This window comes from Acaromyces ingoldii, assembly GCF_003144295.1.
Source record: "Acaromyces ingoldii strain MCA 4198 unplaced genomic scaffold FA10scaffold_3, whole genome shotgun sequence".
Taxonomy (NCBI): domain Eukaryota; kingdom Fungi; phylum Basidiomycota; class Exobasidiomycetes; order Exobasidiales; family Cryptobasidiaceae; genus Acaromyces; species Acaromyces ingoldii.
This window is the reverse complement of record NW_020290249.1, coordinates 261,657-283,959: the sequence shown is the minus strand read 5'-3', so window position 1 is coordinate 283,959 and position 22,303 is coordinate 261,657. Positions and strand designations below refer to the sequence as shown.

At 56.5% G+C, this 22,303-nt stretch overlaps 12 protein-coding genes across 12 annotated transcripts; 4 read left to right on the top strand and 8 right to left on the bottom strand.

Moving 5' to 3' along the window:
• Positions 1-47: 47 nt before the first annotated feature.
• FA10DRAFT_240333 (ferredoxin reductase-like protein) lies at positions 48-1,525 on the bottom strand (the record flags this gene model as incomplete). The annotated part of the gene is made up of 3 exons (XM_025519206.1): positions 48-878; positions 962-1,200; positions 1,279-1,525. The coding sequence occupies 3 exons, from the start codon at positions 1,523-1,525 to the stop codon at positions 360-362; spliced, it is 1,005 nt and encodes a 334-aa protein (XP_025377060.1). The 3' UTR covers positions 48-359.
• A 189-nt stretch (positions 1,526-1,714) lies between these two features.
• FA10DRAFT_266409 (FAD/NAD(P)-binding domain-containing protein) lies at positions 1,715-4,354 on the bottom strand. The gene has a single exon (XM_025521482.1). The coding sequence runs from the start codon at positions 4,158-4,160 to the stop codon at positions 1,827-1,829; it is 2,334 nt and encodes a 777-aa protein (XP_025377059.1). The 5' UTR covers positions 4,161-4,354; the 3' UTR covers positions 1,715-1,826.
• Positions 4,355-4,558: 204 nt separating this feature from the next.
• FA10DRAFT_301164 (hypothetical protein) lies at positions 4,559-7,486 on the bottom strand. Its single transcript, XM_025524945.1, has 4 exons — positions 7,322-7,486; positions 6,555-7,260; positions 6,066-6,491; positions 4,559-6,005 (listed from the first exon to the last, which is right to left on the bottom strand). Exons 1-4 carry the CDS (start codon positions 7,376-7,378, stop codon positions 4,720-4,722), a joined length of 2,475 nt encoding a protein of 824 aa, XP_025377058.1. The 5' UTR covers positions 7,379-7,486; the 3' UTR covers positions 4,559-4,719.
• Positions 7,487-7,621: 135 nt separating this feature from the next.
• FA10DRAFT_266407 (DUF453-domain-containing protein) lies at positions 7,622-8,974 on the bottom strand. Its single transcript, XM_025521481.1, has one exon. It carries the CDS (start codon positions 8,963-8,965, stop codon positions 7,841-7,843), a length of 1,125 nt encoding a protein of 374 aa, XP_025377057.1. The 5' UTR covers positions 8,966-8,974; the 3' UTR covers positions 7,622-7,840.
• Positions 8,975-9,442: 468 nt separating this feature from the next.
• FA10DRAFT_301162 (general substrate transporter) lies at positions 9,443-11,199 on the top strand (the record flags this gene model as incomplete). The annotated part of the gene is made up of 2 exons (XM_025524944.1): positions 9,443-9,735; positions 9,791-11,199. The coding sequence occupies exons 1-2, from the start codon at positions 9,504-9,506 to the stop codon at positions 11,197-11,199; spliced, it is 1,641 nt and encodes a 546-aa protein (XP_025377056.1). The 5' UTR covers positions 9,443-9,503.
• Positions 11,200-11,219: 20 nt separating this feature from the next.
• FA10DRAFT_240323 (hypothetical protein) lies at positions 11,220-13,397 on the bottom strand. Its single transcript, XM_025519205.1, has 2 exons — positions 12,791-13,397; positions 11,220-12,736 (listed from the first exon to the last, which is right to left on the bottom strand). Exons 1-2 carry the CDS (start codon positions 13,352-13,354, stop codon positions 11,258-11,260), a joined length of 2,043 nt encoding a protein of 680 aa, XP_025377055.1. The 5' UTR covers positions 13,355-13,397; the 3' UTR covers positions 11,220-11,257.
• Positions 13,398-13,505: 108 nt separating this feature from the next.
• On the top strand, positions 13,506-14,721 carry FA10DRAFT_266405 (Maf-like protein). Its single transcript, XM_025521480.1, has 6 exons — positions 13,506-13,627; positions 13,696-13,754; positions 13,822-13,996; positions 14,055-14,149; positions 14,212-14,276; positions 14,341-14,721. Exons 1-6 carry the CDS (start codon positions 13,534-13,536, stop codon positions 14,576-14,578), a joined length of 726 nt encoding a protein of 241 aa, XP_025377054.1. The 5' UTR covers positions 13,506-13,533; the 3' UTR covers positions 14,579-14,721.
• FA10DRAFT_266404 (cytochrome b5) lies at positions 14,482-15,491 on the bottom strand. Its single transcript, XM_025521479.1, has 4 exons — positions 15,402-15,491; positions 14,963-15,341; positions 14,830-14,898; positions 14,482-14,773 (listed from the first exon to the last, which is right to left on the bottom strand). The coding sequence occupies exons 1-4, from the start codon at positions 15,456-15,458 to the stop codon at positions 14,619-14,621; spliced, it is 660 nt and encodes a 219-aa protein (XP_025377053.1). The 5' UTR covers positions 15,459-15,491; the 3' UTR covers positions 14,482-14,618.
• A 147-nt stretch (positions 15,492-15,638) lies between these two features.
• FA10DRAFT_229324 (Der1-like protein) lies at positions 15,639-16,316 on the top strand (the record flags this gene model as incomplete). The annotated part of the gene is made up of 2 exons (XM_025518785.1): positions 15,639-16,173; positions 16,237-16,316. The coding sequence occupies 2 exons, from the start codon at positions 15,639-15,641 to the stop codon at positions 16,314-16,316; spliced, it is 615 nt and encodes a 204-aa protein (XP_025377052.1).
• A 162-nt stretch (positions 16,317-16,478) lies between these two features.
• FA10DRAFT_266402 (hypothetical protein) lies at positions 16,479-17,686 on the bottom strand. The gene is made up of 3 exons (XM_025521478.1): positions 17,565-17,686; positions 17,150-17,266; positions 16,479-17,092 (listed from the first exon to the last, which is right to left on the bottom strand). The coding sequence occupies exons 2-3, from the start codon at positions 17,232-17,234 to the stop codon at positions 16,671-16,673; spliced, it is 507 nt and encodes a 168-aa protein (XP_025377051.1). The 5' UTR covers positions 17,235-17,266; positions 17,565-17,686; the 3' UTR covers positions 16,479-16,670.
• Positions 17,687-18,881: 1,195 nt separating this feature from the next.
• On the top strand, positions 18,882-20,222 carry FA10DRAFT_266398 (hypothetical protein). The gene is made up of 2 exons (XM_025521477.1): positions 18,882-19,601; positions 19,668-20,222. Exons 1-2 carry the CDS (start codon positions 19,141-19,143, stop codon positions 20,059-20,061), a joined length of 855 nt encoding a protein of 284 aa, XP_025377050.1. The 5' UTR covers positions 18,882-19,140; the 3' UTR covers positions 20,062-20,222.
• A 29-nt stretch (positions 20,223-20,251) lies between these two features.
• FA10DRAFT_251035 (Phosphoacetylglucosamine mutase) lies at positions 20,252-22,215 on the bottom strand (the record flags this gene model as incomplete). Its single annotated transcript, XM_025519588.1, has 4 exons — positions 21,879-22,215; positions 21,432-21,821; positions 20,884-21,339; positions 20,252-20,821 (listed from the first exon to the last, which is right to left on the bottom strand). Exons 1-4 carry the CDS (start codon positions 22,134-22,136, stop codon positions 20,252-20,254), a joined length of 1,674 nt encoding a protein of 557 aa, XP_025377049.1. The 5' UTR covers positions 22,137-22,215.
• Between the last annotated feature and the right edge of the window lie 88 nt (positions 22,216-22,303).

The window sequence follows — 22,303 nt, the reverse complement described above, 5'->3', positions numbered from 1 at the left end:
AGAAGCCAGAACTATAAATTCAAGGGACTTGAGTGTACACGAGCTGCCATCTCTACACTTGAAAGGACCTGATCACCTCAGGACCTTGATCGGACTGATGCTCTACTCGCGTATTTTTAATCCTGGATGTTGACACCATGCGACTTTCCCATCAAATTCCACTGCTTTCACGAATCCCTATCCATGAAAGTCACCTTTCCAGAGCACTGCGCCTTGCCTTCGCTTCTTACTCTGCACCTTGCCTTCGCTTCTCGCACTGCACCTTGCCTTCGCTTCTCTGGACTCTCCTCCAGCGCCCCTCGTTGCTTTCCCATCATCATCTCGCGAGCCCTCACATCTGTCGGGCTGTGGTGGCCAGCTCAGAAGCAAAAGACCTGGTCGGGGAGCTTGCTGACGGTGTTGGGCTTGTCGAAGCCGAGCTCCTCAAGGTGCTTCTTCATGGCATTGATCATGGGCGGGGGACCGCACATGAGGACCTTGCTGTCGGCCGCCGGCTTGGGGAGGCGCTCTTCGATGGCCTCCTTGCTCACAAAGCCCTCGCCGCCCTGCCAGCCCTTGGGCGGCTCGTTGAGGAAAAAGTAGACACGGAAGCGCTTGGGACTGTCCTTGGCCAGGCTCTCGAGCTCCTCGCGGACGAGAATGTCGTCCTCCTTGACGTTGGCGTAGATGAGGTCGAGCTCCGTCGTGTCCGACTTGTCCTTGAGCGCGGCGCGGATGATCTGGAGCATGGGCGTGATGCCCGTGCCGCCGGCAATCATGCCAATGCGAGCAGCCAGGTCGTTCGAGTAGCGCATCTGGCCCTTGGGACCCTTGACCGAGATTGCGTCGCCGATCTTGAGCGTCGAGACGTGCTTCGAGATGTTTCCCTGGGGGTACGTCTGTGTATGCGCAAATTTGTCTGATAGTGAGCATGGCGGACGCCAAGAAGATGGAAGAGCCACAACAAGAGACTTTAACACACCTTGATGATGAGGTCAAAGAAGCCCCGGTCATCGTCGGAGCTGGTGGGCGTGTAGCTGCGCATAACGTCCTTGCCGTCGATGTTGGCCTGGAGGCTGATGTGCTGGCCGATGGGCAGGCCGAGAATGCCATTGGCCTTGGGAAGCCTGAAGCGGTACAGGGCCGTGTTGGGCGAGATCTCTTGCTTGGAAAGCAGCCGGTACTGCTGCCAAGTCTTGGGGTCCAGGCATGGCTTTGGCTCTATCGAGAAGAAAGCATCCAGAAAGTGAGTTTTCAAGCTGCTGCAGCCAGGTTGTCTGCCAACCACACTACACTCACTGCCGGCGTTGAGGTAAAGAAGCACACCCACGCTGGCAACGAGGCCGACGAGGAAGGCCAAGATGGCGTTTGGATCCATGGCGTGAATATTTGTGGCCGTGTCGATATCGGAGAGAAGGTTCTTCCAAGAGCCGGAAGTGGAGTCGACTTGGTCAGAGAAGAAGCGGGCGGAAAGCTTGAATACGGCGTAGCAGCTCAGAAAGGTGGCCAATGTCGATCCTAATAAGATGGCCTGCTCGCTTCGCATCCACTCGAAAACAACAAGGAAGTAGAGTGAAAGGAAGATGTGCGGGGCAACGATGAGGAAAGAAGAAGCGGTAGTGACAAAACGAAAAAGCTTAGCCTAAGCGATATCTTGCTAATTCGCGTGGCGGCTGAGGAGTCAGACACATCAGATATGCTTTCACACGGTCGGCCACCTTCTCCACCTTTTTCGCTGGAAAGCACAGAAACATGGATTGTTGTTTGGCTTTACATTGAGCAGTACTGGAGCAGCAAGTTGTAGTAGTAGTAGTATAGTAGCGGTAGATGTACGATTATAAGGTAAACTATAGGGTCATGTCATCCGTCGAGTGGTTGGCCATGAATTGCCAAACGCCCTCGACGGCAAGATCGGCCGGGTCTTCCTTGAGGGTAACCTCGGGCCTGTGCCGGCCATTCTCGTCGGGGTGCTCCGATGGCGCGCCCTGGAAGACCATTTTTCCCAGTCCCAAGCTGAGCTTGAGCATATTAGGGGCTGGCTTGTAGTGCACAAGGTTGGCGTGGTGCGCTCTCTTCTCGGCCTCCTCCTCTGCCTCGGTCACCTTTCCTCCCTCTTCCCGACTCGAGTGCTGGTCCAGCCAGCCGATATCGCGGACAATGTTGTCGGCAGCCACCTCGGCCATATTCCAGGCTTGATAGCCCGCGTTGAGGGCTCCGAATGCATCTGCCACATCTCCGATCGCGTATACATTGGACAAGCAGCCGAGGTCCTTATTGCTGCTGCTGCTGCTGCTGCTGCTGTTGCTGTCCTCCTCTTCTTGCGCATCGACGTCACCTCCAGCGGCCTTTTTGTCCAAGAAGCAGTCGCAGTCGCCGCACGGCGGTTTCGCCTCAAAGGGCATCTGCGCCAGTCCTCCATCGGGCACCTCAACTTGAAGCGTGGGCAGGACGCGAACGAGCCTCGTGGCCGGGTCGACACTCGTCGGCGAAAGCTGCGCCATGAGAGCCGAATTGGGCTGTTGGCCGGTGCAGAGGAGCAGTAGGTCACACTCAAACTCCTTGCCGCCCGTCGTCTTGACCAACTTGCGCCCTCCGCCGACGCATACACCCTGCCGATGCGCTTGGAATCCCTCCCCCTTTGCATCGCCTGGCAGGCACACGGCCGGCTCGAGGTGTGGCTCCTCTTCTTGCTTCTGTTGTTCATACCCCTCTTGGCCCGCTTTGACGGTGCTGCCGCGCGGGCACCCCTCCGTCAGGGCCAATCGTTCGCCAAGGACGACCTTGACGCCGAGGTTTTGCAGCCTGGCGAGGGCGATCTCGTGCACCTTGACGTCAAAGTTGGGCAGGAGCTGCTGGCGCGAGTGAATCAGCGTCACGTCCTTGTCGGTGTAGAGGCTTTTGATGTCGGTGGCAAATTCGACGCCGAGCGCGCCACCACCGACGAGGACGACCTGGTTGGCGGCTTTCACGCGTGCCTGGATGTCGCGCATCCACGACATACCCGCCGCCTTTGTCCTCGCTTCCGTGCGCAGGGGGTCGGGCAGGTGGGAGCCTAGGGCGTAGACGAGATGCGTATAGGGGATCGAGACACTGTCGATGGACCAGAGGTGTTTGTTCTTGGCCGCACTCCCAGACTGCGTCGGCTGCTCCACAATGACGTGGCTAGGCGTGATGCTCGAAACGGTTGCCTGAAGGACCAGGTGAGGACTTGCCTCGTGAAATCCTTCGGCGGCCGTCATCCCCGAGCTCTCCTCGTCGCCCTCTGCATCCTCTGCACCCGTGAGATCAATGCCTTTGTCGAGCGCCGAGCCAAGCTCCTCCACCTGGATCGAGGGACGACCGAGCTGAGCCTGCTCGTTGGGTGCACCCGTTTGCGCCTCAGCAGCAATGGCCCGCTCGACCGCACGGTTGCCCGCGTCGATACCGGCACGCTTCCGCTTCGCCTCCACGTCGCGCGCGCCATCATAGCCCGTCGAGGATGCAGCCGACGAGGCCGACGAGAGTGAGGCACCGACAGAGAGCATGCTGTCATCCTCGCGCCACCCATCGGTAGACGAGGACCGCGACGAGGACGACGGCGATGGCATCGAGGAGGCCGACGGCACATCCCACGACGATGTCGATGAAGACGACGACGATGCCTCTGAACCGCCCTCTCCTCGATCACGTCTTTGAAAAGCGCGACCAGCTAGTGATCCCATTCCCAACATCTCCTCGCCCGAACGCTGCTGCGGCTTCTCCTTTCCATCCGCCTTAGATCGTGCTCGATTCTCGGCGTCGAGATGGCTGCTGCTGCCTCTTGCGGATGCATTCATCTTGGCCTTCGACGACCTCGGCCGAAGTGGCCGCTTTGGCGCATTGCTAAAGATGGATGAGTAGGGGATGAATGCCTTGTGTTCGTGACCAGGCAGCGTCGAGAATCTGGGAAAGACGTAGAGATGGTTGAAGTGGCTGTTGCGCTCGACGAGAATGACGCGATGCGATGGAGGCAACCGCTGGGCCAGCACGGTGGCTGCATGCATGCCACCATAGCTGCCACCAACGACGACGACGTTCTTGGACCCAGAAAAGTCAGATGATATCGGTCTGCGATCGTCGGTGTTGTTGTTGCTGCTGCTGCTCGTCGCTGCAGTTGCCGTCGTTGCAGAGTGGCTCCGCAGCCGCAATTTGTGCGACGACATGGTCAGAGCCGAAATTTGATAATACAAGGACGGCAACGCCACCGCGGCGCGTGTCGCAGGTGCAACCAAGAGACTTCCGTTTACTGGCGTAATCGTTGCGGAGTCTCTTCTCCTCGTCGATCTCGTCCTCCTTTCAAGAAGATAGTCTGGTCCAAAATATGAGTGTGTGTTGAGAAGGAATGGGAAACGGAGATGAAATCATCTTACGACCTCGACTGGCCCTCTCTCGTGACTACATACAGCTTCTCAATGCGGCGCCTCGCTCTCTCTCTCTTTTTTCTCTGCACAATGCACTCCGGTTTGTTTACTTTTCTTTCCAATCTTGTAAGTTTCTTTGCCTTGGGATGCTCAGGCCCAGTTGCGAGACGAGAATTGCAAATTCCTGCCAATTGATCGGAAGCGGGACAAAATAAACTATGAATACCAGAATAATGATGCATTTGTGAGTTTTGGGAAATAGGCCAAGGGGGGCGGGCTGGATCGGTGAGGGAAAATCTTATCTGATCGCTCCACATGCTGCAGACATTGAGGGTCCTTTTTGCTCAACAAACAGCCGGTGTCAGGCGCCTAAGCTGTCCTTGAGAAAACCAAACATGACATCTTGCTGGGCCAACCCTGGAGGAAAGTTGGAGTCTTGCAGGAAATCAAACAGATTGCCGCTGCTGGCCAGGTCGTCGAGCGAAGGTCGTGCGAGGAAAGTCTCGAGATCGAAGCCTCCAGTCGCAGACGTCGCCGAGGGCAGCTCAGCGGCGACAGATGACGGATCTGCTGCTGCCACTTGCCCCTGTTGGAGGAGTGATGAATTGAGCAACTGCCCATCCTGCTGATCCCCAAGAGCTGGTGTATAGATTGGCTGATGATCGGAAGTCCTTGCATTGTCCAGCTGTGAAGTCTGCTGGACATTGCCTGCTATCTCGTTCACGGACGACGGCGACGACGCCAACGGCTGATACCGGTGCTGTCTATAAGTAGGTGCATCAAGATGGACGCTTTTGACCCTCTCGAGGATGCCCAGCTGGGCAGCCATCCTCTGAATGACATCATTTGCCTTTGCAACACCTGGGTTCGGATCTGTGTTGGCTTGGAAGTCGTCTAGACATGCCTTAAGCGCCCTCAATGCCCCTTCTTGGTCCTTTTTCACTGCCGCCGTCGCTGGTGCCGCCCCTGTTGTATTATCATTTGCAAAGAGCTGCGCAGCGAGCCTGACATGGATCCCCGCTGCACAAAAATTGATGTAGCTGATGAGCTGAGGCGCGCCCTTCATCGTGACACTCCGTCGATAGTGATGCATCAGCAGCGAAATCTTGGTCGCCGAGTCCACACACGCCTTCCAGGCGGATCGCGCTCGCGCCTGGTTCTCGTCATCCTCCTCAACGGCTCTTCTAAGGTGTCCGAAAGGGAGAAAGGGCCTGTTAAGCAGAATGACGATGGCGTGATGGAGCGCGTTGAGGGAGATGATGTTGGGTGAGAAGCGTGAAGGAGAAGGGGGCGAGGATTGCATCGGAATTTCGAGACAGGCTGGCAGGCTGCGCCGCCAGCTCTCCAGCTGCTCTTCGAGCCTACGATGAGCTGCATCGAGCACTGCTACGTCCTCGTTGCTGCTTTGGACCGAGTAGAAGGCATCAATGATGCGTTCTAATATGACGGCCAGGTGGCAAAGCTGCGTAAATGTCGACACACTGTGTACGGTGCAGCCGAAAGACACGCTCGAGTCCTTATTGTATGCTAGAGGTGTCCAGTACTCGAGCTCCTCGAATGAGTCATTGAACTCGGCTAGGACAAAAAGTTCCTTTTCCTTGATCGATGCTTGGCGGCCCTGGTAGAGCGAATGGATCTTGTCGATAACTTTCTTCCGTTGTCAGTGCCCTGATATTCAGTGAGACAGACCGAGAGGAAGCGACCCACCATAAGCGGCCCAGATGACTCTCCGTCGGAGCTCGAGCTCCTCGGGTTGCAGCTTCGCCTCGGACACGAGGTCGAGACCATCCTCGTTCATGCCTAGATCAAAAGCCATGCGAAATGCTAGTCCAGAGTGGAGCCAAGCTGCACTCTCAGATCCCCTAGCGTAGTGAGTACAGGCCAGGAGCAGCAGCGCTTGAACCGTCGTGATTCGCGACTTCATCAGGGCTTCGGGCAGCAGCTCCTGAACCCTTTTGAGGAATTGCAAGCCTGCCGAAGAGGGATCTGAGATGTCGGATCGTAGCTGATGGACCCGATCGCTGAACTTGGCTGCTCCAAAAAGGATGGCGTTGAGGAGCAGTGGAGAAAAGTAGCGACCTGAGGAGCCGACGGCCATGTCTCGCATGAAGAGAGGTCTGTATGTGACTAGGACTGAAGTGGAAATTTAGATGAGGGGAGATCTGGGCAAAGGCGTCATCTATCGCTACCACTCACATGCGTGATGCTGGCGGTTCCAATGCAGTGACAGGAGGTGAAGGCAAAGCTCTGGATCCCAGCCGTCGAAATCAAGCTTGCCAGAAACGATATTCATGACCTCTGATTGCTTCTCCCGGGCTGCATTTGATGTCAGTACCGCTGCCAGCTCTTGCTGCGTGGGTGGCGGTGAGACGGGCGAGGAGAAATTGGTAATACGAGCTTGTGTCCTTACTGCTGGCTCGCCCTCTCCTTCTCCTTCTTGAGGGCCATCTCTGCCTCTGTTTGGTGCTTCTGTCGAGCCATTCGATGCCGTCTCAGCTCTTGCTCTTCTATCCTGCCTATTCTGTTGCCCCGATCTACTGTCTCTGTCTGACCGATCGTGGAACAAGGCGCTCGTTGGCCCATGGTAGTGTGTATCACCCCGATTGTTGATGTCGAGGTGCGACGAGAATGTCCGTCTGATTGAGTTGTTCTCTTGAGCACCTCCGCCCGTCGTTGCTGTCGTCGCTGAAGAAGAAGGTGATGAAGGAGACCCGGTTCGGCTGCTGCTCGCTACTCTCCCCGTTTTGCCAACTGCTATCTGAGATTCCAGCCTCTGGATTTTGGCAAAGGCTTGGTTCAGCGCTTCGTTCGTTGGTCTCGGACGCTTCGGAGCAAGCGTAACGGTGCAGTCTACCCCGTGACGGATGCATGCTCCGCACGGCGTCTCTCCGTCGCAGCGAATCTTTGCGAAATTCAGTCAGCTTCTTTGAACAAGAGGCCGGCTCTCTTCACATCTCTCTCACCTTGCGCTTGCGACAGAAGTTGCAGGCTTTGCGTGTGCCGTTCTTTGCTTCCTGCATTGTTTCCAGCCCGTCTCTAGCAGCGTCCGTTGCCGTCAAGAGGACAGAGGATGGGAGTGTGACGGTCCGTCTTGTCCCCCCACGCTCGACGGGCAATCATGGTCCGACGGAGAATGATACTCCGTCGGAACTCTGAACTCCACATTTCACCGGCACTAGAAAGGGTCGATCGGGTTACTGTGCTTAGATTAAAATTCATGTCGAGATCTATGAATGCTGTATTGCATCTCTAAGCTCGCTGCACTTCATCTTGACCGTTGACGATGGCTGGAAGTGAGGCTTGGACGAGCGATCTAGGTCCGCAATAACTTCGATAAAGGACCTACGGTGCCGTCGCGGGTGCCGTCGCTCCGTGGCAAATACACATTGATTCAAGCGATTCGCTTCGGCCTCTCAAAGAGGTCTTAAAGCGATTCACCCTCGTTGGCACACAACGCGATGAGACCATGTCTACAAGCAGTTTTACAGAACGTAGTAGGCCTCTCCGGAGAAGAGCCTCCTCGCTGTGCGGAAAAGCGTCGCCGACGCGATCTTGACCTCTTTCGTGCCAGGCACCACTTCCACGTTCGCGCTTGCCTCTATCGTTCCACAGGCGTGGTCGATGCGGAGTTTGCTGGGTATTCTTCCGGTGGTGCTCTTGACCAGCTCGTGAGGGATCGTACCGGGAATGTGGGCAGCAGCGGCGACGCAAACGGCTCCGCTGAGCTGAAGAGCAGGATGGGGTTTCCCCATCGACCAGCTCCTTGTCATGATGTGGCCATTCCCTGCGAGAGAGGCAGGAGCAACGAGACAGATCTTGGGGGTGCCTTTGACCGCGGCGGCAGAAACCGTGTCTTGGGCAAGACCCATTACCACGGCAGCGCTCCTTCGGATGGCTTCGACCTTCCGTGATAGCGATTCTTTATCAAGGTGAGCGGACGACTCGAAGCCCACCAGGGTTGGTTCCACATCCTGGATTCGTACAAAGACGAACGGATTGGCCGCATCCACGCAAGAAACCAGGATGGGTTCAGTGAGCCCTTCCACTACGAGTAGGTCAGTGGGCGAGCCAGTCGGCAGGAGGCGACCTGTCATGGATCCGGCCGGGTCGAGAAAGTCAAGCTTTATGGGCGACCCCTTCGTGGAAACACCATCAATGACCATATCACCGTTCTCGACGGGCAAACCGTCCGTTACACGAAACGAGCTCCGGATAAGCTGGTCGTTGTTGAGGCAACGCAACGTCAGACTCAGTTCGCCGTCGTCTCCTTTTGCTGAATCGGGTTGCCGGTGGACCATCCCCTCTTCGTAGGCGAAGGGCGCGACGCCCGAGAGGATGTTGCCGCAGTTACCAGTCATGTCCAGAGTTGCACCCGTGACCGAGCCCTGAATGAAGAGGTAGTCGACATCGGCAATGTCTGGCCTTTTGCTGGGGGACACGACGGCCAGCTTGGAAGTGGTAGATGTTCCACCACCGAGGCCGTCAAGCTGGCGTCCAAAAGGATCGGGGCTGCCCATGACTTTAGGCAAGATCCTACGCCACCTCTCAACGTCGGCAGGGAGATCCTGAGCACGCAGAAAGACACCCTTTGACGTGCCTGCCCGCATTGTTGTGACTTTTATGGCACGTCGGCGCGGTGCTTGGTGCAGTGCCAGACTCAGCAGAGGCTGACTTGAACACTCTCGCGACGCCGCACTGGCAAGGCTTGTCGTCGTCGACATCTTTTCTTGTTTTCTCCACGACAAACATCTCTCCCCCCCTCATTCTTATATACTTCTCTCCATGCTGACCGTTGAGTGATTGCGTCGGCAAACGAGTGACCGTTTGTCACCAAAGCTTTGACGGAGGAAGAGGCTCCGATCCGAGAGCTTGCGGTCCTATCGGCCCCGGAGAATGATGCTCCGTCGGCAAGCCAGGCGTAGCGTCAGATTAAGGCACCTCGGCACTCCTTTTTATTTTACGGTTGCTCACCTTCCCTAATTTCTCAACCTTCCCCGCACTTTCAGTTCTCCAGGGCTATATGCCACAGGATGGCCTTCCACCTCTTGCCCTTTAAGTAATGGGCTTGCTCCGACATGGGGCCCCGCATGCTCGTCTGTCCCCTCTCTCTGAAGGCAGCAAGCTCTGGAACTTGGAAACGCAGACATGGCCAAGAAAATCAACCTCGCTCTCGCCTCTACGTCGTACGGACAGGAAACGCCAAGAGAGGTGTTCAACTGGAGGATCTACATACTCGCCATCACCTCCTCGATGGCAGCGCTGGCCTATGGGTATGATCTTGGCTTCATCGGCACGACACTCGAGCTTGAGAGCTTCAAGGTGGACTTTGATATCGTCGATAGGTCGCAGTCGTATCGCACCTTCTTCAGCGCCAATGGTTAGTCTGCTCTTCACCCTTCGTCCTTTTCAGCATTGACCGTCTCCCTTTGCAGTCGTCTCCTTCTTTCAGGTCGGTTGCATCGTCGGATGCTTCGTCTCTGCCCCATTCGCCAACTGGTTGGGTCGTCGAACGTCCATCATTCTTTACGCCGCGCTGTTCTGCATCGCCTCGTTGATCCAATTTGTTGCGAAGGGACAGGCTGCTGTCGCTCTCATGTATACCGGCCGAGTGCTCGGAGGTCTAGCCATCGGCGCCTGTACCTCCGTTGTGCCCGTATACATCGCAGAGGTAGCTCCCGCCGAAATTCGAGGAAGGCTCGTCGGCATCTTTGAGATTGGCGTGCAGCTCGGCACTACAATTGGCTTCTGGATCTGCTACGCCGTTCAGCAGACGATGAAGAGTGACACGGCCCAATGGCGCGTGCCTGTTGCACTTCAGCTTGTGCCCGGAGGCCTCCTCTTTATCGGCATGTGGTTCCTCCCTGAGAGTATCCGATGGACAGCCATGAGGCGCGGGCCAGTCGAAGCTCGACTTCGCCTCTCGCAAGTACGCAATCTAGCCCAGGATCACCCGTATGTGTCTTGGGAGCTTCAAGGCATTATTGATCAAATTCAGTTTGAAGCACCTTCCGGCCCGTCCAACTGGCTCTCGACCTACCGTGACTGCTTCTCCCGAGGCATGTTGCCCCGTCTTGTTACCGGCATGATTCTCATGATCTTCTTTCAAATGAGCGGCACAAACGCCATCAACTACTATTCGCCACGCATCTACGCCTCGCTCGGCTTCCATGGCGTCTCATCGCAATTTCTTGCAACAGGTATCTACGGCGTGGTCCGCTTCGTGTGCACGCTTATCGCAATGGTGCTCGTCGTTGACCGGCTTGGCCGTCGGACAATGATCCTGTTTGGGTCAGTCAGCATGGGCATCTGCATGTGGTACATCGGCGCATACCTTTCTATCGCCCATCCCGAGCAACACACGGGCACAGGCGACCGTCCCTCGTCGGCCTACAGCGCCATTGTCTTTATCTACATCTACGCCGCCTGCTTCTGTTTCAGCTACGCTGGCGTGCCCTGGATCTACTGTTCCGAGATTTTCCCGGCCCGTCTGCGTGTTCACTGCACCTCGCTCACATCGGCCACGCACTGGGCCTTCAACCTCCTCATTGCCCGTGCTACGCCGTATATGCTCGAGGGCATCGGCGCGTCGACGTACTTTGTCTTTGCAGCGTGTCTCACCGTCGCTGTCCCGTGGGCCTGGTTCTGCATGCCAGAGACAAAGGGACTCACGCTCGAGGAGATGGACGAACTCTGGGGTGGCCCAGCCCAGCTCGAGTCTGCCCACATCGATATTGAGGCGCAGGGCGAGACAAAGCTGACACCGCCTCCGTCACCGTCGGGAGGTCACAAGCACGACAAGGACCAGGACATCGCCGTCTGTTTCCGCACAGCCACATTGTAGCACTCAGTAGCCTCTGTATCGTACTTAACCAAGTTCAATTGCATTTCAAGGAACCTGTCTACTTTCTTGTCTTTTCTGGGCTTGGTGGCAAGACGTTGACAGGAACGCCCTTCCGAGTTGGCGCGGCGGCATCTTCGCTTTTCTCCTCTTCAGTCGCCGGGGCCAAGAGATATCGGATGCCAAGCACAAACCAGGCCCAGAGGACGCCGATGGCGCAGTAGACGCTCGTGAGCATCAGTGGGAGAAACTCGAGATTGGCGCTTGAGGGCTCTGGCACAGGTATCGCGGGCGATGGCGGCTGTTTAGGAGAGGCGAGGCGGGCCACAGAGATAGCCGTGGCGAGGAAGCCGGACGAGGACGCGGACGAGGCGAGCGGAGCAGCGATTGACGAGAGGGAAGAAAGCACCGACGAGGCTGCATTGGACGCTTCTTCGGTGGGTGAAGGCGCAGCAGTGGCGGCGGCAGAGGCTGACGCTGCTAATGCTGAGACAGAAGAGCTAGAAGAAGAAGCGGCTGCAACAATGGACGATACAAGCGCCTGTGCGTGTTCCTCCGTCTTGCTCAGCAGCGACGGCGATGACGACGCGAGGTAGCCCACGAGAAGCGGATGACCGACACTGACAAAGACCTGTAAGGCAACGAAGCCGACAAGGTAGGCTTCCTCTAGCCAATGGGCCACAAATACGCCAACATTGGTTGGAACGGGACGGTACACGGCCCTTCCCAACCCGGAAAAGAAGATGATGGTCCACAAGAGCGTGTAGGCGACCTTGATGGGTGTCTCTCTTGCCTCGTACAGCAGCGGAAACAATCCCACAATGCCGCTGAGGGACAGAACGAGGATGCTCCTTGCCAGCCGGTAATCGAGCGATGCTAGGAGAGTCAGGGGAAGGAGACCGACGAGGACAGCCTTTTCGTGGACGTGGAAGCCATAGAGGAACGAAGTGAGGCCGAAGAGGCCAATTGACTCGACGAATGAGTGGTACGTCGGTCGGAACCACAGCCTGGCCGAAAAGACAACGGTGAAGGCCAAGGTCAGGAGGAAGCAGTGGCCCGCCGTAATCTGAGGCAGAACGCCAAAGACGGTGTCGCCAATGATGCCGCGCGAGGCAGAGACCTGTGCATTCTCGTCGTCGGCCCAGGCCATGACGCCGACGAGCTTGATGAGCACGCGGTCGGCGAACGTGTATAGTGCCCAGAAGTTGGCAGCCCAATAGGCGTGGTTGAGGCCTCTGCTGAAGGGGAACAGCCTCGACACCATTTGCTTGACGATGCCGAAAGATCCTGCGGGCGCCTCTGCCGTCAAGCCCGAGGCCAATAGTGGCATCAAGCTAAGGGCAAAGGGCATCAGTGTGATGGTACCAAGTGTGAAAAGGCGTTCGCCGGCACCCGTGATGGCTCCTGAGCCTCCTGCCGAGGGCGGCTTGAGCACATAGGTCTGAAGCAGGTAGACAAAATAAGCCGGTGCGACGTAGATGTAGATGTGCTTGAAGTTGAGCAGGCTGGCAAATAGCAGCGCACAGAGCAGCGGCCGGCCCTGTAAATCAATCGTCAGAATCAACAATGCAATCGATGGCTGTAGAAGACCCACCTCTCTTGCGGCCCAGATGGACCAGAAGAGTATGCCAAAGAGGAAGCCATTATACTGAAAGTGGATGTGGTCGACGATCACGAGGCCTGGGTGCAGGAGGATGGCCGCTGCGACAAGGGGAGGTGTTGGCGGTGATGTCTGCTCCGCCGTTCCCGATGCAGATTGCGAAGATGGTCGGCTGAGAGCCCAGAGAGCGCTTGCGAGCGAGAGGTGCTCCGTGACAATGACGCTGAGGCGCATGTATGGCTTGCACCAGCCTCCTGTGTACCCGAGCCCGTTGCGAAGGTCGATGATCTTTGGATCGACAAGCTTGGCAGGCAAGGAGAGAAACCAGCTGAAGTGGGCAAAAAAAGGCGGGTAATCGAGCGTCCACTGCGAGGTCTCGTCGAAATACCACTGCGAGAGCGGGAGCGAGTGGGTGAGGGCGAGCCAGTGCCGGTGGACCTCAAAGTCGGTTGAGTGGTAGGCGGGGATGAGCAGCAGCTTGACGGCGAGCGAGACGATGAGGACATCGAGCTGCCAGTGCTGCGAGACGAGGCCCGTCCTGGTGGGCCTCGGCGCCATTTTGCTGGTCGCCTGTGTCTCTGTCGTCGTCTCAGGAAGAAGTAGGCGAGGTGCACAATCTTAATTTGGCAGCCTCGACGCGCCAAAGAAGTCAAAGCGCGCGCGCGAGAGAACATCGCTCGCTCTCCACTTTTCGCTCTCCAGCAGAGCAGAGGGACATCAGTCAGACAAAGATAGAGATGGGCTCTGGATCCTCGACAAAGGCCAAGCCGGACCGGGCAGCAGCAGTGAGCGAAGATGCGCTCAGGATTCCGGCATTCAACAAGCTGGCAGGTGAGTGACTCGTTCACGGCCACCGTGGAAGCAGCAAGAGAATCACTGACAGGCGGAAAGCGACGCAGGGAGAAGAGTCGTGCTGGCCTCGGCGAGTCCGCGGAGAAGAGAGATTCTAGCCTCGGTCGTGAGTCTTTCATCTTGTTGGCTCTTGAGAGAGATATGGCAGCAGCTCAAGTCTTAAGCATCTCCAGGGTTTCCATCCCGAGGTGATTCCGTCGACTTTCAAGGAGGATCTGCCAAAGACGGGCTTCGTTGGCGAGGCAGCCTATCAGTACCCTGCTGAGACCGCGACGCAAAAGGCCCTTGAGGTGTACAAGCGCCTGGTACATGACTGCCCTGATGATCCACCGGACCTCGTCATTGGTGGTGAGTCGCAAATGGGTACATTCATCGGTCGACAAAGCTGACGCCGCTGGAAATGTAGCGGACACGGTCGTCATCAAGGGAGAAGAAATCATGGAGAAGCCCTTGGATGCCCTCGACAACTTTCGGATGCTGGCAGAGCTCAACGACGGCGAGGTGAGGCTCAGTTGAGGAGAAATAGGCCGAGGATTGTTCACAAGACTGACTCCACCGCATAGTGCGAAGTTGTGACGGGAGTTGTCGTAGTCCACCCAACGCTGCAGGCCCCTGGCTACCAAGCCCAGTGAGTCCTTTGCCAATTGTTGCTCTAGTCCCCGCCACGCTTGCTCAACAGACTGTTTATACAGCACCGTGTCGGAGAAGACGGTGGTGCGGTTTGCAGAGAACAGAGGCACAATTATCCAGGCATACGTCGACTCTGGTGAGGGACTAGACCGCGCGGGCGGCTTCGCTATCCAGGGCAAAGCTTCAATACTCGTCAAGTCCATCGACGGTGATTACAACAACGTTGTCGGGTTCCCCCTCTTTACATTTTGCTCTTTCCTCGACGATCTCATCGAGGACGGAGAGCTTGATTTTGCATAGGCTGAGCTACTACAATACATGCCCACTCTGTCTGTCTCCGTCATGCATCGTCGTCCTCCTCGCCCTCATTGACGAGTTCGCCCACGACGCCGTACTTGGCGGAGAAGTGGGCGTCCCACTCGCGCATATTTGAGAGCTCCATTGGAGTCAGGTCCTCGAGCTTGTCCAGCGGTTGGTCGAGGGGCGTGAGCATGTCTGGCAGATCTATCAGTCGGTTGTCCAGTGCGAGAAGAGAAGATATACAGTCTCACCAAGATCAAACGATTGCTTTGCCATGCCTCGGGAAGCGTCGCGACCCGCAAAATTGCCATAGGGTCCCCCTGTGTGGCTCTCCAGAGTCAGTCCGTGTGTACAGTGCTCGCGAAAAAGGTCATGGAGACTCACCTGGTCCGTAGAAGTTTGCGCCCTTTGTTACGTCAAAGACCTTGCCTTGGATGGCCAGAAGGATCCTGTCGGGATCGCCCCGCTTCCTCGCGGCCGCACCCACGTCCATCGAGCCGTTCTTGTCGGCGGCAGAGAAGCCGCTGCCATCATAGACGGCAAGCGTCCGGGGCGTGTACTTTTTCCATTGCACGCAAGGCGGGTGCACGTCAGGCAGGTACGAGTAGCTCGTCGACGGGTTTCTTGCAGGCGAGCGGGCCTGAGAGAGCGTCGGTGTCAGGTTCGTGATTGAGTAGGGCGTGAGAAGGGAGAGGAGCAGGTAGAGGGCCACGAGGAGCAGCACCGTGTTCAGCGGGTTCGTCAAAAGCGTCGACTCGCTCAGCTACTCATTACATGTCAGTTTTGGATCCACTTCTTTTCTTTAAAAGGCAAGCATGCTCACCCGCTCCCACAGTGATGCCGCATCGGCGCCCACTGGTGTCGAGAAGAACGACGACATGGTGGTCCGGTCTTTTCTGTTTTGGTGTGGTCTCAATCCGGTCTGTCGGCCCGGCCAATCTGATCGCTCTACCAGGCTACAAGGTGGAGGACTTCACGTGGTTTACTTGCGCCAATTTCACTCACTCCACGTCGACTGACGTTGCTTGCTTCTCGCATTACTGATCCCAACTCGGACCCTATGGACGATCTAGGTACGATCCCGCCCATCACGAGGGTGTGGGCTGGCTCCGCGCTTGCGCTTGCGCTGGCTGAGTACGTCGGTCTCGTATCGTCTTTGCAGCTCTTTCTCTCGTACCGTCTCGTCGTGGGCCGCGGGCAGGTATGGCGTATCATCACCTCGCTCGTCTACTTCGGTCCTTTTGGTGTCGACTTCCTCTTTAACCTCGTCTTCACCACCCGCTACGCCCGCATGCTCGAGGAGAACCACTACGCAGGAAAGCGGGCCGACTTTGTCTGGCTCCTCGTCTTTGCTTCGACCTGTCTTGTCCTCCTCTCGCCGCTCGCGACCCTGCCCTTCCTGGGCAGCCCGCTCGGCTTTGTCCTCGTCTACATCTGGAGCAGGCGCAATCGCCACGTCCGACTAAGCCTATTTGGTGTCATAATCATTACTGCGCCCTACTTGCCCTGGTCCCTCGTCGCCTTTTCCTGGATCCTCTCGGGCAGCATCAAGGCCGTCGTCGGCGACCTCATGGGTATCGCTGTTGGTCATGCTTGTGAGTGTCTCTTCAGCTTCTTCTCCTTGGTCTCTTGCTGAGCATTGTCTCACGACATAACAGACTACTTTCTCGTTGACATATGGCCCAAAGAGGTCCAGAGCGGCGGCAGGAATTTGCTGGCAACGCCGCCACTACTGTGAGTCGGTCTCTCTCCTCTCCCAGGCTTTATGCGACCAGGCGAGCTGATCGCCTCTTTCTCAGAAAACGAATCCTGGACGGGAGTCAAGACTAGACGCAATAACCACTGACGAGAATCACAAGACCATCGATATCACCCTGCAACTGTACACTATTCAATCATCCTTCCAAATGAGATCATGTGAGGGATCAGCCTCGATTTGTATTTCACATTATGGACGTGGTCGTGTGTGGTCGTAGAGAGAGAGAGAAAAGAGGGAAGAGACAATGACCTCGAAAAGACCCCCAAAACATCGAGAGGGACGGCAGACAATCCTGCTTAACCACTTATTATTGATGAGCTTCCAGTCGGCTTCTTATCGCTTGATGTAGGTGTTGCCCATTGGAACACTATATTGCTTTGCCGCATCATCAACGTCCTTCTTGATATAAGTGTTGCCCATGGGGACGCTATATTGCTTTGCCGCATCGTCGACGTCCTTCTTGATATAGGTGTTGCCCATGGGGACACTGTCTTCTTTGGCAGTATTGTCGACGTCTCGCTTGATATAAGTGTTTCCCATGGGCACACTGTCTTCCTTTGCAGCATTGTCGACGTCACGCTTCTTGATGTACTGGTTGCCGGATGGGATGCTATCTGCCTTTGCAGCATCGTCTGCGTCGCGCTTCTTGATGTAGTGATTTCCCAAGGGTAGGAATTCGGCGCGACTGGCTTCTTGAACCTCGCGCTTTGTCAGTGGCGTCGTATCAGCCTCGGCGTTGTCACGGATAGGGTTGGCTGAGAAATAGGGTCAGCTCCTTTATACTGCCAAAGCCATCTAAGTTCTGTGCTCACGAGAAGGAACCGGAGCGCCACTGGTGACGGTGGCGAGAGCGACCAAAAGGACCGAAAGGGCCGCGACGACGACGTACAGCTTCATTGTCGGTTTCGAAGGGGGGAGAGGATGTTTGTCTGCGGGTTATGTGACGAAGTAAGTGAGTGGGTCACTCGGGTTATAAAGTGTGCTTCTATGTGGACCTGCAGAGACCGCCTGGTAACTCCATGTACGACGAGGCCCTGGGGTGGACCCTCCGCTGGCCTGATATTTCGCAATGCGAGCTGCCAAGGCTTGTTTGCCACCCAAAGCCCTATTTTCTTCAGAATAGATTGATTTCCAAAGGCACAGGCCCATATCTTGACCCCCTCTATTCCTCTCCTTGGCATCCAATGCCGAAATACCAAGCATGGGAATATACTAGAGCACACTCACCCTTGCTTGCCGTGCCCGCCGAAGGTTAGTCAGTGCTGGGGGTGTGGAGGCGGAGTGTAGCTTTATGACCCCCCTTTCTTGCCCTTGACAAATGGGCGAGAAAGCTGTTCCAATGCGGTAGAAAACAGTGGCTGGAATGAGAGAGCAGGTCTGTCTCGGCCAAGATGGTTATATATGAGGGGATGGGTGCCCGGAATCTTCCCCCCGTTGCCTGTCTCGTCGATAAAATCAATAAGTTGCATTCCCAGCTCTTTCCTCTTTGGCCTCACGAGAGTCCGCATGCGGAAAGAGAACAACAATGAAGGTGACGGTGTGCTCGTGTTACGGATGGGTCTCGTGGGAAACTTGGCTCATATCTCTCCGTCCGCTGCTCCCCTCCTCCGACTCCAATTCCAGTCCAACTCAGGGTACCGGCCCTACAGCCACGCGCTGGCTTTGCTAAAATGCCCTGTACTTGTCTGCTTTGACGAAAGATATGCCACGGTGTGTGCACAACCCGCGTCGATGATGACCGGATGCGGTCCGGCGAACCTGTCAAACGCTATTTGTTTTAGATTTTGGAATGCAGAGAATTTCGACGGACCGACTTTCTCGCGTGGCCAAATTTTTTTTTATGTCTTCTCCCCTAGGCTGTCATGCTAGACCACGCGGCGGTCTTTGCTTTGTAGATGAATCAGGGACGGTGTGAGAAGGAAAGAACACGCAGATGGACAAGGCTAGTTGCCAGTGGTGCCATTGTTGTCTCTTCCAGGCTATTTGTGTACCGCTATTCTTGTCCGCCGGCGGGACCGGGATCTCCACCCGCGCTGTCTCCCGGCACTCTTGAGTCGATACACATGGAAGGTGTGGGCAATAATTCAATTTCGGCAGGGTGGGAGTGCTCGAAGCAAAGCGCAGAGCACGATGCTGTGCTCCGACCGCGTGTTCGACGTGGAAAAGGTGCACTCACGTTGGTGCTGTTCAACCAGACAGCACCGCCATCCACACTAGGCAGCACCGCTACTTTGCTACCGTCATTCTCGGAAGAAGGCGATGGTGAGTGGGACCGAAGCAGGAGCTCATAGTGAACCAAGCACGAGGTCGGTGCATCAGCTAGTGTTGTTGTTTGAAGTTGTTCTTCAATGGTCTTGCTTTGCACATGATTGCTGTGCATATGATTACTGAGCACATGGCTGCTGTGCACACGATTGAGTTGTAGAGCCAAGCGCCGGTATTCCGCCACATATTGAGAATATGTAGCGCCAAGTCGAAAAGGTACCTGCATTGCGCAGCTTTAAATTTTTCCTTCTCCTTGCTCTCCCTCAGTGCTGAGATCTACAACCTCTTACCTTGATATCACAGGCCATCTTCCTAACAGTTGTTCCGCCAGCAACCCCCTTGTGCAGGTTATGGTACAATGGCTATACTTGCATATGTTTCGCTTGTACGCTAGCTCAACAAGATGACGAGGATCGCTTGGAAATCGGCAGATCTATCTCTTGAGCAGAAGTGACTTGGGCGATATAAAGGCGATGCGAGCCTCATCATTTGGCCCGCCATTGTCCCTCACACGATTGTCTCTCTCTCACGCCCAACAATGGTCCGATTTGCTGCAACGTCCCTCGTCAGCCTCGCTGTCCTCGGCTCTTCGTCGCTTGTCTCTGCCCAATTTGGCAGCACTGGCGGCGTCTCTCAAGGTTGCCTCCAGAAGCTCGTATCAGCTCTGTCTGACAAGGACCTGGCCTCGTGCCTCCACGCGGATGGCCTCACTGGGCAACTGCAGGGCGCAGACACCTCTTCGAGCCTGGTGCCCGTCATCGAGAGCTACTTGAGCAAGAGTCTGTGCCCCATGGAGCCTTGCTCTCAGTCCACGCTGTCCAAGATCAACGGCACCTTCACGGACAGTTGCAGCAGCGAGCTCTCGCAGCCGGTCGGAGACACGCCCAACGCCGCACAGACCATCGTGGCGCTCCTCTCGCACTACGACGATCTCCGCGACGCGGTCTGCCTTGAAGACAAGAACGATGGCGACAAGCTCTGCATCGTCGAGAGCCTCCAGTGAGTAGACGGACCCGATTATCCCTACTTTAGCCCACGCTTAACAAGAATGGGACATTGTGACAGAGCCTACGAGAACGCCACTGGCCAGCCTCTCACGATCAGCTCCGCTATGGATCCCCTGCAATTGGCGCAAGTGTCGATGATGGAGGAAAACAAGACGGTGACATGCAACGACTGCAACCGTGCCGTTGCTAGGACGCTCGACCCATTCTACAAGTCTCTCCTCAACCAGACGGGCTACGATGCTGTGCAACAGAACCTCACCTCGCTTTGCGGAGATGACTACTTCAGCGGGGCCATGCCCGCGTCGATTCAGAGCAGCGCAAAGGACACCTCGACATCGCCAAACGCCGAGCGCACCTCCAACACTGACGGTGCATTCCCCGCCCTCAAGCTGGCCTCGTGGACTGCTGTTGTCGCCGGTCCAGTCTTTGTTGGCTTCTCGCTCCTTCTCTGATACTCTCTTGCGGTCGCAGAGCGCGCTGAAAAATTCGAGACAAGGTCATCGCTGAGACAAGACAGAATGAGCAGTCATCGGTAGAATGTCTGTTTGCGCACAAGAATGTCATCCTGGCTTTCAATCATCTCCCTTGCATTTACATGAGATAGGCAGCGGATTTTCTATATACTGTGAGACAGGAAGCTTATCAGGCAGCAAAGTCAGCGACGAGCTTGGCCACGCCGTTTGCCAAGGAGTTGAGCTCGCCGGCGACACCAGCCTCTGCATACACACGGACACAGTCCTCTGTCCCGCTCGGCCGGACGAAGCTCCGGGCATCCTTGTACTTGGCCACGAGCTCATCAATCTTGGCTTGGAGGCCCTCTGGCTTGACCAGCTTTCGCTCTGCGTCCTCGGTGACAAACATGAAACGGTCCTTGACGTTGACCTTGAGAAGCTTGTTGGGCAGGTCTTCGTATGCGCTGTCCCATTCCTGGCAATCCCAGTCCTTGGTGCGGAGAATGACCTCGACGAGGAGCATGTCCGAGAGAGCGTCGCCAACGGTCTGGTTGATGAGGTCGATGAGCGACTTGAGCTGCTCCAGGGCGTCCTCTGCCGCCGGAGAGGAGGGCGATGTCTCGTGAATCTTCTGCTGGGCCTCGGACGAGAAGAGAATCGTCCCGTGCCCGTTGGCTTCAAAGTAGACGCCCACGTCATAGCGCTCGGCCGCGTGGTGGAGATGCTTGACGCCGGTGGGCGTGCATGTAACGGGCACGCGCTGCATCCAAAAGGTCAGCATTTGGCAATGCTATGGGCGCTTCAGTGAAGGGAAGTACCCACCTGCTCGAGGTACTTTGTCGAGCTGCCATTGGCATAGGCCGTCTGGACGCAGCCAACTTCAATGGCAACACCGGCGCGCTTGACGAGGTCATTGAGGTGATCGGCGGCCAAGCTGGCGATCTTGTCGCCGTCCAGCAGCCTGAAGCTCTCCTTTTGCTGGGGAGGGCCGCGGAGGTAGTAATATACGATGCGGTCGGCGTCGCCGTCATAGGAGCACAGCCTCTGGCCCGCCTCGATGCCCTTTTCCTTTTCGAGGCCCAGGGGAAGGCGCTGGTTCGTCTTGACGTAATCGGCACCGCAGCCGTCATTGAGGGCGCCCCGCGTCTTGATGTCCGTCCGCAGCGCTCTGACCTTGAGGAGTGACTCGGGAATGTGCTGCTGCAGCTGCATCAGCGCATACGCACCCACACCATTGGCACAGTCGACGACGAGGGTCGTCTTTGGCGGCTTGCCAGCCTGGAAAGCCGTGGTATCAGTACAAGGATACAGAGGGCACAATAGCGGCGAAGACCGTTGAGACAGAAGTGTCTCTTTCGCCCGCCACTCACCACAAGCTTGGCGAAAGCCTTGCTGAGCTTGTCGTAGTAGCCCATCTCGGTAGGTTCACCGTACGCATCGGGCGTGCCCTGTGTATTGTGGGCTCGTACGAGGTAGTGGAGCTGAGGCGTCGTCTTGAGGCCAGCGTCGATGACGGTGGCGCCCATCGTGGCCAGTCCCTCGACGACGGCCTTGACGAGCATGGGGCAAGTCGGCCGCGTGTCGTGGCCGTAGATGACCAAAGCTGGAACGGACAGATCGACCTTGCACGTCTTGACAAGCTGGTCCAATACGGCGATGAGCTCCTTGGCAGAGTTGGCATTGACGGCTTCGGTGCAGTAGGGCTCCCAGGACGACTCGAGCATCTCGCCCCTCGAGTCAATGGCCTTGATGCCGTTGTCCTACAGGTCGAAGGTGAGCACTTTGTCTTCTGTGAGCTCAAAGAGTAGCATAGTCACCTCTTCAAGATTATGGCTGGCTGTCACCATGACGCCAACCATCTTTCCTCCCAGCTTCTTGCTCCTCAAAGCCGAGATGAGGGCCATTCGGAAGCAGGAGCTCTGCAGGATGTCGCCCTTTGTGCGGATGCCAGCAGTTCCATAGGTGAACTTGATGCCCTCAGGCTTAGGGTACTCCTTGTAGGCCTCCTCGATGAGCATCGTGGGCAGGCCCTCGGTGTGCGCCGCGGCGGCAGAGATGGCGCTCGGTAGTGACATGGTTGTTTGTGCGGCAGTCGAGAAGGACACAAAGGGCAGTGTTGGTTTGGTGTTGGCGCGTGCTCCAATTTACTTACCCTTTTCGGCCGACCGTGGCCCAAGCTAGCTCCACTGCGAGGTGCGCGAGCTTAAACTCCAAGTCGGGAAGCACGGTGACGTTCAATCAA

Excerpts from the sequence above, each read along its gene's own strand:
- FA10DRAFT_266409 (XM_025521482.1), bottom strand. The coding sequence starts at position 4,160 with ATGTCGTCGCACAAATTGCGGCTGCGGAGCCACTCTGCAACGACGGCA.
- FA10DRAFT_301164 (XM_025524945.1), bottom strand. The coding sequence starts at position 7,378 with ATGCAGGAAGCAAAGAACGGCACACGCAAAGCCTGCAACTTCTGTCGC. Across the intron at positions 6,492-6,554 it reads GAACCGCCAGCATCACGCAT|TCCTAGTCACATACAGACCT; the intron begins GTGAGTGGTAGC and ends TTTCCACTTCAG. Across the intron at positions 6,006-6,065 it reads AGTCATCTGGGCCGCTTATG|TTATCGACAAGATCCATTCG; the intron begins GTGGGTCGCTTC and ends AACGGAAGAAAG.
- FA10DRAFT_266407 (XM_025521481.1), bottom strand. The coding sequence starts at position 8,965 with ATGCGGGCAGGCACGTCAAAGGGTGTCTTTCTGCGTGCTCAGGATCTC.
- FA10DRAFT_240323 (XM_025519205.1), bottom strand. The coding sequence starts at position 13,354 with ATGGCGCCGAGGCCCACCAGGACGGGCCTCGTCTCGCAGCACTGGCAG. Across the intron at positions 12,737-12,790 it reads CCATCTGGGCCGCAAGAGAG|GGCCGGCCGCTGCTCTGTGC; the intron begins GTGGGTCTTCTA and ends ATTGATTTACAG.
- FA10DRAFT_266405 (XM_025521480.1), top strand. The coding sequence starts at position 13,534 with ATGGGCTCTGGATCCTCGACAAAGGCCAAGCCGGACCGGGCAGCAGCA. Across the intron at positions 13,755-13,821 it reads GAGAGATTCTAGCCTCGGTC|GGTTTCCATCCCGAGGTGAT; the intron begins GTGAGTCTTTCA and ends AAGCATCTCCAG. Across the intron at positions 14,150-14,211 it reads CAGAGCTCAACGACGGCGAG|TGCGAAGTTGTGACGGGAGT; the intron begins GTGAGGCTCAGT and ends TCCACCGCATAG.
- FA10DRAFT_266404 (XM_025521479.1), bottom strand. The coding sequence starts at position 15,458 with ATGTCGTCGTTCTTCTCGACACCAGTGGGCGCCGATGCGGCATCACTG. Across the intron at positions 15,342-15,401 it reads CGGCATCACTGTGGGAGCGG|CTGAGCGAGTCGACGCTTTT; the intron begins GTGAGCATGCTT and ends TGTAATGAGTAG. Across the intron at positions 14,899-14,962 it reads CGCAAACTTCTACGGACCAG|GGGGACCCTATGGCAATTTT; the intron begins GTGAGTCTCCAT and ends AGAGCCACACAG.
- FA10DRAFT_266402 (XM_025521478.1), bottom strand. The coding sequence starts at position 17,234 with ATGAAGCTGTACGTCGTCGTCGCGGCCCTTTCGGTCCTTTTGGTCGCT. Across the intron at positions 17,093-17,149 it reads TGGCGCTCCGGTTCCTTCTC|CCAACCCTATCCGTGACAAC; the intron begins GTGAGCACAGAA and ends CCTATTTCTCAG.
- FA10DRAFT_266398 (XM_025521477.1), top strand. The coding sequence starts at position 19,141 with ATGGTCCGATTTGCTGCAACGTCCCTCGTCAGCCTCGCTGTCCTCGGC. Across the intron at positions 19,602-19,667 it reads TGCATCGTCGAGAGCCTCCA|AGCCTACGAGAACGCCACTG; the intron begins GTGAGTAGACGG and ends ACATTGTGACAG.